Source organism: Mastomys coucha, unplaced genomic scaffold, assembly GCF_008632895.1.
Source record: "Mastomys coucha isolate ucsf_1 unplaced genomic scaffold, UCSF_Mcou_1 pScaffold18, whole genome shotgun sequence".
Classification (NCBI taxonomy): domain Eukaryota; kingdom Metazoa; phylum Chordata; class Mammalia; order Rodentia; family Muridae; genus Mastomys; species Mastomys coucha.
The window spans coordinates 24,844,449-24,859,657 of NW_022196900.1; the positions used below are offsets into that span (position 1 = coordinate 24,844,449).

At 40.8% G+C, this 15,209-nt stretch overlaps 1 protein-coding gene and 1 long non-coding RNA gene across 5 annotated transcripts in view; one reads left to right on the forward strand and one right to left on the reverse strand.

Annotated features, from left to right (window-relative positions):
• Tnc (tenascin C) overlaps positions 1–15,209 on the reverse strand; it is an 87,229-nt gene that overhangs the window by 15,982 nt on the left and 56,038 nt on the right. For 2 of the 4 annotated variants that reach the window (XM_031377652.1, XM_031377653.1), the window contains 2 exons: positions 5,979–6,251; positions 236–358 (listed from right to left, as the gene is read on the reverse strand). In XM_031377652.1, the coding sequence (XP_031233512.1) occupies positions 236–358; positions 5,979–6,251 (396 nt within the window). Of the gene's footprint in view, positions 1–235; positions 359–5,978; positions 6,252–7,763; positions 8,037–15,209 lie in introns of all 4 variants that reach the window. The other 2 variants (XM_031377651.1, XM_031377654.1) reach the window with 2 other exon arrangements.
• On the forward strand, positions 5,946–6,571 carry LOC116096135. The gene is made up of 2 exons (XR_004120856.1): positions 5,946–6,082; positions 6,180–6,571. It is a non-coding gene; the product is annotated as an uncharacterized LOC116096135 (long non-coding RNA).

Here is a 15,209-nt window from a genome sequence, read left to right on the forward strand (position 1 = left end):
TTTTTTTACAATTTCACAGCAACAAAGAGTGTTAATAAGGTGACTTTTCCCAAGACAGTTTCTTCTAAAATGTCTTTAAAAAGGGCATCTTTCTAGATGATCTCAGAAAGGGGGAAGTGGTTTTCATTAGCCATGATGTTTGGAGGAGGTGACATAAGAGCACCTAGGGCCTCATTTGCCATTTAACCCCAATTTTGCATGTTCTCCCACCCTCTTTCGTCTCCTGGTCCCCTACCTCCTGTCACAGGCACATAGGTAATCCGGAAACTCTCCACCTGAGCAGTGGGTGCCCTCCAGCTGACTGTCGCTGCATTTTCAGTGATGTCTGAGAACATGATTTCCTTCGGAGAACCCATGGCTATCAAAGAGAAAACAAAACAGAAACCCTGAAATGTTACCTATGTTGTCTATCAGTAGTTTTTCCTGGATTTCCTGCCCAGGAACCTTTAGTATCTAGAGGTGATGACTGAACCAAGCCTCAGGAACAGAGACTACATGATACATGGTTTCACTGTAACATGAAAGAAAACTCACAGAAGATACAGTGACCAGGTAGACCAGGTGACTGTGGGCTTCACCCAAGATGGATATTAGCATGTTGGCCACATTCCACAGAGGAGAGACAAAGAGAGTGACTTCACAGATCTGAATAACTTACTTTGATTTCCTTTTTGGGATTTTCCCAGATCTTTGTTTTCTGTTTCTTTTTAAAGGTAAGATGTAAAAGTTTATTGTTCTTTCCAGATTATAAGGCTTATTCCTCATATAGACACCCAGGAGATGAATGTAGCCATTATACAAAGGACCAAAGTAAGTCTCCCTTCTCTAACATTCTTCGATGAGACCTTTCTGGATCACTGCACTGGGCAGCCTGGCATCCAGAAATTAAGCTCACTTGGAAACTAATTTTGACAGCCCACTTTGTATGTATCTTCAAGGAGATCCAAAGCCAAGAAGCAAGGTCAGGTCATCACTAAACTTACACCAGTGGACACTGGGTCCGCTGGCGAGAAGAAGCCCATGCCCAGAGGGCAGCTATGCTGCCTTCATTTCTCCTCCCCAAGTCTGGTTTCCTTTGGCTTCCCTCCCGTGTATTTTTTGGCTTAGGATTCTGCCTGCTTCAGCTGACCATGCTAACTCAGGTAACAATTTCCAGTCTCTAGGGAGCCTGCTTCCTCGTTACTTCCCTGCTCCAGCCCATGTTGGTTATTAAGCTTGGAAACATGTAGAGTTTTTCAGAGATAATTCTTTCCATACCCATTTCTGTCTTTTTCTCTCATCTAAGACATCTGCTCCTACACCTTTTTTTTTTTTCTGTGACCTAGAAACTACCTGGATCTCTGTGGCTACCACTCCCTTTTTTTTCTCCCTGTCCATGGCAAATCTTTTCTTTTTCAAGCCACAGAGTTTGAGGAACCTACAAGATCTTAGTTGTTCAAATACCACTGAGTGGCTGGGCAGCCTGAGACAAGTCTCTTCCCTTCAATGAGCTTCAGTTGCTACATCCCTCCAATGGTGAAAGTGGTACCCACAGGAATGTTTTGAGGATTAATGGAGATAATGGATGTAAAAGCCTTAGTACAGACTCTGGCACGCAGAGAATTCACCAGATACAATTGTCCTCTCTACTTCCTTCCTCACTGACCTTTTCCTACACAGGCTACCCTGAACCTTAAGGCAACCCTCAGGAAAGATCTAGATGAATCTAGCTGAGAGTGGATCCTACTGATGTACATGAACTCTGCCTTGGAATATTTTTCTTTGCTTATTCAATTCAGTGACTTGTTCTAACTGGAAACCTTGCTGGCTGATGTAGGTTATGCTACATTTTACAAACTGCCTTGTAAACAACGCTTTCTTCTTTAGATCTCAGTTCTCTCATATAGACAATGGCCATAATAGCTACACTGTCATATATGCTGAAGAAACAGTGGTCCCAACCATTTCTTACTCAGGGGCATGCGTTTGGTAAGAGGTAGTAGGAAAGCCACCAGGCATCATCTGTAGCAATGTCACAATAGTGGTGGAATTCCAGGAGCAGTGGGCATGATATTTCTATACTAAAGAGCTTCCTGGGTATTTGTTACTTCAGTTTGTAACTTTCTGCTTTGGGGTCCTCAAATCCGGAACCCCACAGTAGATAGTTAAGCACAAAACGCCAGAGTCATACCTATTAAAAAGTTGGAGAGGGGCTGGGGATATGGCATAACACTAAAAGTCTAACTGCACAAATATGAGGGTCTGAATTTAGGTGTTCAGTATCCACATACAAACTAGGTAGACACAATGACCTGTCTGTAACCCCAGTTCTCAGGAAGCAAAGGAAAGAGATCTCCTCCCCTTTTATGAGCTTCAGGTAGCTAGACCCATCGAACTGGCAAGCTCTGGGTTTTAGTGTGAGATCTTGCCTCAGTATATAAGATGGAATATGAGAGAGGAAGACATACAGCCTCTGATTCTTTAAGCATGAACACTCATACATTTGCATCTTTCAGGCATCTATGGTACCACAAATGTGAACACACATGCATAAGAGTTAGAGAGACCTATATAATAATGCATTCTTTATAATTACTCAATAATAAAAAAAAAGAACTTCCAGTAGTTAAACGCATGGACTTGATAAAAAAGCAAAAAGTGATTTTGCTTGCTCTCCACATAAAACCTTGCCTCTCAAAATCTATAATGAATGAATGTCTTTTGTTATTGGCAACTGTTAACCATCTAAAACTTAGTCCTCTTCCAACAAATTTGCATTGGTCATTTAATATGTATTAGGCTTATGCTCAATTAGGAGATAGTTGGTAGGTTTATGGGCAAGAACTTTGGAGTAGAAATAACCTTGGTAAGAGTTCCACCTTGGGTATACCTCCTACAAACTCCTTAGCACACTAGGGCTTGGTATTTACATCTGTAAAATGGAACTGAACATAGCTCTCCTTTGGTCTTCCAGTGTACTGAACATTTAGTAAAGTGCCTGGCTGTGTGTGGCATACATCATGTGCTTCTCAGTTGATGGCTTCCATCTTTATGCTTCCTGAAAAAGGTGTGACTCTGAATCAGAGGTGTTGAACATGAAGAGCCCGTGTCATGTGAAAGGAAGATTTGCTGAGTAGATATTCCCACAAATGTGCTGACCAGCTTCTAGAAACAACATTTGGTTTTTGTTGGTCATTAAAAATAAAATTTACAACTCACCAAGCACACAATAGCTAGCATTGTTGCAACAGGCAAAGGGAAGGGTTAAACACTTAGTATTCGTGTCCTTTGAGTTAAATTTCGTTTTCCAGATGAGGGTCTTGGGATTTGCTCAACGTCAAGGTCACACAGCTGCTAACTGGGAGAAATAAGGCTAGAGTAGAGTTTGCCCAGAGACCACTGACTAACCACTAGCTTGCACTACCTTTCTTTTTGCTCTGGATACTCAAGGGTGGGCAGCTGATAGTCAGACAGAAATATGTTACAAGGAAGAATCACAGCAGACCATTATCAGGAGGTAAGAGGGACAGGTTGCCGTAGAGGAGAGCTCACCATGGTTTAAGGGAAGAGAGAGAAGAGGAGCAGGGTGAACAGATAAAAGAGTCATGTGAAGATGGGGACTAAAAATGAGGTTAGACATGTCCTTGCTGTGCTTACATCATGTCTTCTGGCCTCTCCTGGTCCTGGAGCTTGGATGTGTAGGCACACATGGACACATTGCTTACACACGGTGCACGTACACATATGTTCTTTTTTCCTTTGGCTGTGGATTTAAGACCCCAACAGAGAGGAGCCCAAGGGGGTGGGGATCTTCCTAACAAAGAGGGCTTTGGTTTTCTTTTGTTCTTAAAAAAGCAAATCACTTATGATTATTCTTTTTGTTTTTGCTTTAGAACTACAGGGCTTATAGAAGAAAAAAAATCAGCAAAATAAAATCAGTGATCAGAACTTTGAAGAGCTGTGTTTATAAACCAAGATCAGTCTCTGCTTCTGATCTGGAGCCATTCTTTGGCAGCCACAGGGGGATGCAGATCAATGTTGGCGTGGGATATTCTGGAGCGCAGCTATGCTATCTCCAGTGTAACCAGTAGATGCACTGGGGATACTGTAAGCAGAAAGAGCAGTGCCTTTCCTCTCGATACACTAATGCACTGTCATCTATCTCCATGTCTGGAAGCAATGGCTATAGTTTTTATGGGGAGTTTCTTGCAGGTTGTTAAATCCTGTCTGTTGTCACAATACTACATCTCATCATGCTGCTGAGATGATGGCTCAGTCTACAGCATGCTTACTGCATAAGCATCCTCATCCGAGCACAACCCCAGCAGCCATGCAAAAGACTGTCCATGGTGTCACACTTGTAATCTAATCCTTGGAGGACACAGTGACAGGATCCCTGGGACTTGCTGGCCTGTCAGTCTAGCTGGATTGGTAAGTCCTGGGTCTCAGTCAGAGGTACAAAATGAAAAAGTAAGGTGGGCCGGGGAGATGGCTCCGTGGGAAGTATGAGGTGCTGGGTGGAAGTCTCCTGTACCTACATAAGAAGCCAGACACAGTGGCCATGTGTGTATAACTCCAGTGCTATGTGCTCACATGTGTGGGGGAATCCCTAGAGCTTGTTGGCTAAAAGCCCAGCTTTAAGGTCAGGGAGATATCTTGTCTCAGTAGAACAAGGTAGATAGATAGTGATAGAGCAGGACGCCCTGCTTTCTCTCCTGGTCTCTGTGTACATGTAGGCATACTCAGACTTTTGTAATACATATACCATATGTGACATATGTGACACACATATGTCCCAGTTGCTCTCTTTGTCTCTGTCACACACACACACACACACACACACACACACACACACACACACACCACCACAAACCATCTCCTATATACCCATACAACAAAGCATGTCTTAACATAGGGTGTTGGGACTAATATTCCCTGTGTCTGTCAGACATAGCCAGTGTATATATTCACTGGTTACCTGTCAACTGGTTTGCTTATTAAAATAATTACAGTCACACTGTCAAAATAACCTCCTTATAGCAGCCTGACCTTAGGCACAGTACTTCAGCTTTCCGGGCCTCAGATTCTTGACTAGGCCAAGGTCCTTTGTGTGTAGCTAATCATTTCTCAGTGCTTATCCTTTCCTTGAGATTTTCTGATTCCTTCCTCAGATTCCTTTGAGGGTTTTGTCTCTATGCAATGCCATCTTGACTATTCTTTCAGTTTTTTTAAAAGCACCACATTGTCAGGTCTTTGTTTCTCCCTCTGAAGAGTCACATAAGGTTTCTGACCATAGTAATGATGTGTCTGGGTATCTTTTCCTTTCTCCTTAGCATGGCTGATAGGAAAAGGCGTCTTATTTCCCCTATAGGGTGCTCTTACTTGCAGTGTCTGCTCATATTTATGAGACCAGGAAAACCATCCTGCTAGCTTTACCAGCTCCATCCTTCAGTTTGCTAAACACAGTATTGAGGGCTCATGTGAGACACTTTATAAACATGTTCTAATCCTTGCAGCTCTCCGTCCCATGTCTCCACTGCCCCTCACTCATCTAGTGTGGCTGCAACATCTGACTAAAGAGCAAGAGACTGTATTCTTGGATACATACTATGAGATAGTAGGAAGTTTTGGGAATGTAAAATGTCCAATAGTTGATGATAGAAGAGACACTATGACACCCTTGCTACATCCCAGGTCTCATGTTGTTGATTTTACATGAATTAAATCACTGAATCCTCAACACTCTGCTAAGTAATTAGAATCATACTCTTTTTGTTTGTTTGTTTGTTTGTTTTTGGTGCAGAGATTTGTCCACACAGTCTAGGAGAACACAGTCTATGCTTAAAGGAACCAGGACCTGAACACAAGACTGTCTGCACCCCAGAGCTCTTGTGATTATGCAGCCCTACAGGAAGAAGAATCCCAGTCTTGAATTTCCTTTCCTCTCCTGTTTGTTGATAGATCCCACTGTTGCTATGGCACCTGTTTGTTTACAGTACCTGTTGTTGCTATGGCACTGACTGGCTGGGATCGCCTTCCACGGCTTATTCCATAGAGTTCAATTTCGTATTCTGTGGCCTCTCTGAGACCTGTTATGTCCCTGGTACGTTCGGGGGAAGGGAGGGTTATTTCTTGTGGTTCAGAATGCTTTTTGGTATCTCTGATTCTGATAACAAAATTGTCGAATATCCCTTCATCAGCAGTCCAGGACAGACGGAAACCGTCTGGAGTGGCATCTGAAACTAGAAGGTTGTCAACTTCCGGTTCGGCTTCTAGAGGGAGAGAAGATGGTGGAAGAAGGAGGAGACAGAGCATTAATTAGCCATCCATGCAGTCTTCCTTCTGGTGGAATACCAGAATGCAGTGCTGCCTCAGTTTTCAGAGACAGAGTGTCCTAAGATACCGGGAAAGAAAATCATTCCACATTAAAATGTCTAGTAGGGGGAAGAGAAGGAAAACATGGAGTTGACACATTCAATACAAGCCTAAGCATATGCTTGCATCTGTGAGTTTTGTCTAAAAGTAACTGTATCAGTCACATCTGGACTCAGCACTGGCCCCTCCCATGCATTATTAAACAAGTTCAAAGCCATAACTTGTTTACATTTGTGCTTTGTCTTCCAGTGGCTGAGTGCCCATCCGCTGGGTTTCTTTTCCTTTTGAAAAGACAAATAAACCAACTTTAATGATCTGTGGAGCTGTCCACGATGACTCTCATGATTATATTTCCCTCAAGCCTGGGCAAAATGACTTAAAATGTTCTGGTCTTCTGGCTTTGTTCTCGGGAGCTGCTATCCAGAAGAAGGCTCCTATTATTTCCTGTTTAATTTTGTTTTCTTGCTAGTTGACCATTTAGATGGCAGGATGAGGCTTAGAACCTCTTGAGATAAGATTATATATACTTTGTACCCAGAGTTTCATTTTGGTAACTAGACAAAACTCCATGTCAAAATAAATCTGAAGCTGAGTTTCCCAAAGTGTGCTCAAAGCAAACTATTCTTCTTTTATATCCATCCTTTACAAAGCATTCCTTATGTCAAACAAGTTTGGGAAATACTGCCCTCTGAAAGATACACAATGAGAGATTCTAAAAAGCCTGTGTGGTCGAAGATCCTATTTTCAAACTTAACTGAACATGAAATGTTATCAAATGAGATCTTTAAACAATCATTAGAGCTTGTTTTCTCTAGAAATACTTTGGGAAACACAGTTTTTTTGACTGTTAAAATTATTAATGTGATATTTCTGTAGGAAGTATTAGTCTTGAGAACATTATGGATTTAGTCTGTGTTGAAGAATCACTCTGATATTAGTTTTTTTAAAGGCCAGTATAGTAAGTTTCATTTAGTTCCCAATGATAAGACCACTGAGTAAGTTGGTTAAGATCACAGATTGAGACTTTGAAATAGTAAAGATTTTAAGATACTTTTTCAAAATATACTCACTGGTATATTTCTTTTGAGTAGGCTAAAATGTAGCTGGGAACCAGCCAGGATGAACACGAATGAAGTAATTGTAGTAAGCATGGGAGAGCTATAGGCAAGACATGAACTAAAGGATATGGAACATTAAAGAGAAACATTTTGACCTTCTCCTTTTTAGGATGGAGGGTGTGAGCACTCAATAGATTCTGAAAAAGGGGAAAACATGGATAACATGAGAGAACAAGCTATGTCTGTGGATTAAGTGGAGAATATAGACAATGTTAAAATCACAAGGATCTGTAGACAGACTACACAAAGGGACCAGCAAGAGGAGTGGATGGCTCTCTTGAATTGAAATACCTGTGATGGTCTCAGCCCTCAAGGGCTTTGTTTGGTGCCCTTGGGTGAAGCCAGAGACCAGGACCTCATAGCCAATGCCAGTTATGAGGCCTCTAAGCTCCAGCTTCCTCTGGGTTCCTGAAAGTGTGAATTCCTGGGGGTCCAGCAGCTTCCCAGAATCCACCACCGTTACTAGAAAGCTGTCAAAGGCATTCTCCGATGCCGTCCAGGAAACTGTGAACCCGTAGGGACTAGTGTCGGAAATGGTTAAATTTTCCAGAAGGGGCAAGGCCTCTGAAAGAAGGGAGGAGTGAAAATGACTCAGGTTAGCAGCACTGATTTGGCTAAGGCAGCGTGCAGCCCTAAGAACAGACAAATCCCTTGTCAATCACCCCATGAGTTAAATGCTCACAACTCCAAGGACAGTGGTAGATTCTCAGTCAAGCATCCCATAAGTTAAATGCTCATGACTCTAAGAACACTGGTAGATTCCTTGTCAATCACCCTATGAGTTAAATGCTCACGACTCCAAGAACACTGGTAGATTCTCAGTCAAGCATCCCATGAGCTAAATGCTCAGAAAAGAAACATTTAGTAATAATGTCTTGGGTGCCTGATTCTGTTATGTAGAGTAATTTTCTCAACAAGACCGTACAGTAACTACCATTCCCAATCATAGGTCAAAAGAAAAGTTTCTAAATAGTTGACTGATGTGGCCCAAGTCTCACCTTAGCAAGGTATGATAGAGCAAGACTTTCAGCTGAGCCTGACTTGGGCCATCCACATTTCCCTATACAAATAGGATACCTTGTGTCACTTTGGAACCTTTATCTACTTTTTGCTCTTTCTTGTTTTGAAGCAAATCAGATTTTTAAAAAATTGGTTGTTGAAAGCATACATTTTTGGTATATTTCATCTCTTAATCTGGTTCATATTTTGAATATAATCATTTGAGCCAACTAGTGAGTGATACTGTTTCAGAAACTGGGATTACAGGAGTAGTAATAAGATTTGTTGTGTTATGTATCCAAATTAACAATTTATGTTCATAAACCAGGAAGGGATTCTAAAGTTTGGCAATTCTTATGTTGTTTGGTTTTTTTTTCTGGGTTACATTAGATAGCAAGAACATATTTTTCTACCTTGGTTTTATGTTTTGTCTATCTGTGTCCCAGACACACTTACTCCCTTATTGCCGAGGGGTCTCTTCACATACTTGAGCTTTCTAAAAAGTAACCTCATGGCAGCTAAACTTCTGAAAACATGCCCCTGTTGAGGAGGCTACAGATTGTTGATCCAGTCTAACACAACGATGCTGTAAAGTAGGCATTGCTATTGGTCTGCTAGCCTCCAGGACATCGATGGGAACAGAAAGTCTCTGACTTTTCCAAGGCCGCCTGGCTCCAGACTTGGTATCCTTTGCACATCGCAAGCCAACTCTTAAATTAGTAAATGCTATCAAGTGCTGTGACACATTAGTGGGGACACAGCTCTAATAGAAAAGATGAGAGAAGACCAATGCATCCTCATTCAGCACTTAGCAATGGTGAATGTATTTACTTTTTTTTTATCAAAGGGGAGAGGGGTGGAAATTCCATGCCCAAGTCTAATCTAGAAACTTTCTTTGTTTTCTTCTATTCTTTCTCCCTCCTGCCTCTCTTCTTTCCCTCTCTCTCCTCTCCTCTCCTCTCTTCTTCTCTTCTCTCCTCTCATCTCCTCTCCTCTGCTCTTCTCTGCTCTTCTCTTCTCTTCTCTCTCCCTTTCTCCCTCCCTCTCCCTCTCCACCCCCTCAATGTTGTTGCAACCAACTAAGAAGTTTCAAAGTGATAAATGACCTTGCACTAATGCCTATGGTCAAATCCCCCTAGGATACAAAGATAATGTTTAAAAAGAAGCAATTGGCACCTGAGTGAATAAGTTAATGAATGCCTTCATCCATAAGCAGAGACTTAAAACTTTGCTGCCCCATGGACTTCCTGTGCTGATTTTGTAACAGTTAATGTTTATTTTGAGAATTTATTTTTCTCATAAGATTTCCCAAGAGCTGTAACTCTATCAAAGCGAATATGAAATTGTTTTTACAATGCAAAGAGACTTGGTTTGTAAAACAAGGATCTCAAATGTTGGTTTTGTTTAGAGAAGTAGTACCCTTCTTTGATAGCTGGCCTCTGTAACTCCATGCCTCAAAGCAGTGAATTCCAGTGAAAACAGGTATTTTCAGGCTAATTAGTCAATCAAGTGCTTGGTTTTTTTCTGCCCAGAGTCTTTCCTATTCATTTTCATTTCTTTTTTAGTATGCCTCTTTCAAAATGTGGAGTCTTTTCACATTAAGGATTAGCAGAAACAATACTGTAACTGGATCTATGTTTCCTTCCTAAGGGCTGCTCTTTCAGCTTCTCTGGCTTCTCTCTGTCCTGTGGGAGGTCCTTGTAAGATGCCATGTAAGGGCCTGATAGGCTCTGGGTAGGAAATGGGTCTTTCTCTCATCCATTCTTTCTGCTGTACTTAAAAAAAAACAAACAAAACAAAAAACAGCTTAAATTCACATTTGATAATTGAAAAGCAAAAATAGATTTAAAATCTTATGCTAAAAGGTACCCAATGTTCTAATAAGAGCAAGTTGTAAGGCATGTTTCTATTGTTTCATCTGGGCTTGTTGGTTCTTTTAGCCACATACATACAGGGATGAGGAGCAAATCTAAGGTCTTAGCCATGCTGGACAAGCAAATTTAACTTTGATCTACACTCCAGCCTCATATACTTTTAAGAAGCCCACTTTCCTCATACTGTTGGGAAGCAACAGGAGGATGTAACCCTGGTGGAGGATCCAGTGGAGCCTAGGTGTTACTTTCACTGTGTCTGCTACATTCCTAATATGGCAGCCTCTTCCCTAACAGAAGGACATCAGGGTCCAAACAAATTTGCAACTTGCCAGGGCTATGTGTAGTGTGGGATGGGTTTAGAAATCAACCAGACTTGATCTCAGCTACCACAATCAGTTAGCTGTACTTATAACATAGCTCATTTATCGTAATTTAGACTCTGGGAGGGACTAGCTTACTTTAAGGGTCACACAACTACGTCTATCTCCTGAGAGTTTAGTAGAAGAGAATTTCTAAGCATTTTTTTTTAGAGGTTTGTCAAGCTATAGATTTACTTTTATGAAACCATGTACAGCCTTTACCACTGACTTAAGGTAAGATTTGGACAGAAAATAAGCAGCATGTCTTTATATGGTCCATAGAAATATCACAGCTCATATATAATAAGTGTATAAAGTTTAGCGTTTATCTATCTTCCTAGGTTAATAGGAAGTTTCTTGCTTGTCAGTTTCTGTACTTGACTGTTTTAAGAGTAAGATTTTTGTCTTGTTTTGTTTTTTGTTTGGCTTTGGGTTAGTTTCTTAAATGGCAAATTATAGGATTTGGGGACCCTCTAGGACACTAGGTACTTTACATCTTACATACCACAATTTATGGATATAATTCCTGCTCTAGATCGTCACTAATTTAAATTTCACTCTTTCTCCAGACTTTTGCACCATGGATTAAACATTCTATAAAGTGGACCAAATGATCCCCAAAGCTCTATCCAGTGTGAAGAGCTTTCAAGAGGGGCTGTAACAGTCTCCTTCCTCTCAGGAGTGCCATTGCTTCTAGTGGTTAGAAATTTACATTTTGTGTCTCTGCTATTGTGAATAACATTGCATAGAGGTCCATTTCCATCAGTGGCTACATTAGTAAGAACATTTGGTAAGTACACATAGGAGAATACTATATAGCCATAAAAGAAGGGAATTCTGTCACTCTTGATGTCACAGGTAAGCTTAGAGAACATTAAGTGAAGTAAGCCAAGAATAGGAAGATAAGCCACTTCACAATCTCCCTCTTATGGAGAATCTTGACAAATTGAACTGATAGAAGTAGAAAGGAGAATACTGGTCACCAGAGGTGGGTTGGCCACTTGTCATTGGTTAAACAGCACAAGGTTCAGCTGGCCAATAGGGATAAGCTTCAGCGAGGCACAGACTAAGCTAACTGAGGCACAGAATAGTTGCCTCAGTTCATAATAATGGCAGATGTTCCAAACTGCTGAAAAATTAGATTTTAAATACTACCACAAAAGGTAGATGACATGATTGATATGTTAATTGATTTGATTTGGTGATTCTTCAATAAATATATACGTTAAAATATCACTTCATACCTTATATATCCTAATGAATATATATGTACATATGACATGAATGCATATATATTCATTTCCTGTAGGTTAAAAATAAAGACATTTACATTTTGGAGACATGACTATGTTTGAGATTGGATTTTTCTTTAGAATGCCTATCTCATTTTTTTTTTTTCAGAATTCTAAGCTGACAGAGAGAACCTTTGAATACTGTAATGACAAAGGGCGTGAAGGGTCCTCTGGGGCCACCAGCCAGGTGGTCCCTGTCACACTGACATCATAGGCAGTGTTCTCTACCAAGCCCGTGATATGAGCTTGCTGTGCATCTCCCAGGACTGTGAGTTGCTGAGACTCATGCAGTGAATGGGCATTGCTCACATTGATAACAATCTTTGCAAAAAGCCCAGCTTGTGTGGTCCATGACATGTTGAAGCTGTCAGGAGTAATATTGCTAAAGATTAGCATGCCTAACTGTGGTTCTGGCTCTGAAGGGAAGGAACATGGGCAGAAAGAGGAAGGAGGGAGGGATAAAGGGAGGGAGGGGAGGGAGGGAGGGGAGGGAGGGAGAAGGGAGAGAGAGAGAGAGAGAGAGAGAGAGAGAGAGAGAGAGAGAGAGAGAGATGCTATTGGGGGAAGCAGTAGAGTTTGTCAGATTTTTTCCATAGAATTTGATTGCCTGTATTTAACCAAATACTTGCAGAAAAATTTGCAAGTCAAGCAGTATCTATGCCTACATTACTATATGACAAAGTAGTTACTGATTTTTCCACAGTCATTTATTTGTGTTTTTTTTTTTTAAGTGTGAAAGTGTTTGGAGCTATTTGTAAAGGAGAGTTAACCAGCCAACAGAAGTACAGATAGGACTCATGTAAAAAATATTGTGGCTACATTTGCCAAAATCTCTGAGGTTGAGATGTCCCAGGGAAAGACAGCTTCATGTTGAAGCATCTATCCTAACCAGCAACCCTTTTCTTCTACCACTAAGATTCACAGAACACACTTTCCTTCAAAGGCTTTGAAAAGCTTGTTTTATAAGAAAATCTATGCAGTCTTGCTCACCCCGGCATTGCTAAGATATGGACCCCATATCTTAGGAATGTCTCTGAATGCCTCAGTGAGATGGTAGCCCACCAAGCATTCTTTAGAACGTGCTTCTCGGGGGGTTTTCTTAGTGTTCATTTGACCTAGATGGATGCAGAAATTAAAGGCTAACATCCACATCTATGTGGAGCTTCTTCAAGGATGGTGGAAACTTAAATGCCTGCATAATAGGAAAATCCATACCTCACCCCAAATGCTATACAAGTGAAGATGGATTACATTGCTAGGCATCTGGTAAATGTGTAAACTGTAGGAAAACTTGAAGTTAATCACTAAATTCCTTGATTAGGGAGTTTGCTTAATGGAGCCTTTGTAATAGAGAAAATTCTGTTGAAGTAATTTTTTTCTTAAATAGTAATATGAGAAACTCATTTAACATAATAGGCTTTCATACCTAGTGTCAACTGAGATGTATGTGGGGCCAGACTCCTAGTCATTTAGTAAATAATATGAATGTAAGTCAAACCAGGTTGATTTTAAAGAGTATCAGTAGCCCTAGAAGGCTGAGCTATTGATAGGATTTAGGGTTGTAAAAAGGCAAACTATTTTTCCAACCTGGGAGTTGTTTTGTTTCAGCTCTAATATTTAGAGATAAGAATAGGCTTATTTGAGTAAAATTTAACTGCAAAACTCCATGGCATTGAGTTTAGATGCTCTAAAGTCTCTAAGGAGCCGACCAATCTGGCTCAGAAACAGCTTACAGTCATAGCACTAGCAAGCCTTTTCTTTCCTGTCATTCTGAAGTGCTGATAAGGCTGTAGTTTTTGCTACCACTTTGGCAATGTTTTTACAACAACACAAAGAATAAAGTCCTCCAGATGGAACTCAGCTTTTCACTGTCTTCTGTTGTAGAATTAAAGACGCAGTCTATAATTCTTCTCATGCTACAGTAAGAAGACTGTCAATGCCAACACATTCATCATGCAAATAGAGGGAAGGAGGGCTTGGTTTCTGAGGTTAACATTACCTTCAGTAAACTCTCAGAGGATGCAACCATGGTGAATTGTGAGATATAAGAGAAATCCCGGAAAAAGAAAGCTAGTTAGGGTTTGGCCAGTGTTCCATGCAGGCAAGGGGCATTTTTCTCCCACCATTTCTCTTACAAACACTTTCCTGACATGCTGCCTGATTCCAAGAAAAGATAGACATGTTTAAAGATTTAATACTCTGAGTATTCACCACATGCATTACAGTTTTGACAAGATGATGGATGGGAAGAAAGTTCTGGTGCTTTGGAACAGCCAACAGCAGGTGACAGTGCATGCTTGACAGAGTAGATATCAAAAATGTCAGGAATCCAGACAAACGAAAATCTCAAGAACAAGATGGCCACTACAGGGTCTTCCCATGAGATTTTTATGGTTGCAATTCAAGATCCATTCTTAGCATTCTCAGGGCAACAATCAATATATAAAATCCAGGCAAATGAAAAGAGACTATGGACCATATTTGACTTAAAACAGCATGCAGACATTCCTTTGAATGGGACACAGGCAAGCTTTGATTAGAAGGACCCCAGACAGGTGAGAGTGGGTGCTATGAGGGAAGATTGCTGAAGAGTGGAGGACAAGATGGTTTAGGAATTCAAACAAAAGCGAGTCATATTAATTCAACACAGCTACTCCACATCGAAATGGGCATATGGGAAGAAAAATTAGACTATGGAGGTCCTTTATTTGAGATGAAGTGTACTTTAAATACTTAAAGCTTCGATTAGATGGCTACATCAAATTGAGAAGGATCTGGTAGAAGTAAGAGGATGAAAGACGGGCAGTAGCTAATTTTTAAAATGTTCTTCAAAGGGGGCTCAGTGGAGACTGACACAGGAAATACCTGCAGCTGCGTGCTATCTGCCTACCAGCCTGGGCAGCTAAGTGCTGTAATTAGAAGATGACTTGTTTGAGGCTAGAGATGGCAGAGTTTCAGGATGACTGAGGACAGAGTATATCACTGTTGTTTAGTGATGATCAGAACAACTAACTTTTATAAGAAAGCTATTCAGGGCAAGCTCCTGAGGTCATATTTGAGACAGAGATGTGGCTAAGAAGAGAGCTGTCTATGTCAGCAATAAGATTACATTGAAAGTATATCTATCAAATTCACCATTAGAGTAAAAATTAAAACATAGAAGACTAAGTTGATAAGGTTTTAGACCTTGCCTTTCAGGCAAGAAATTATTCT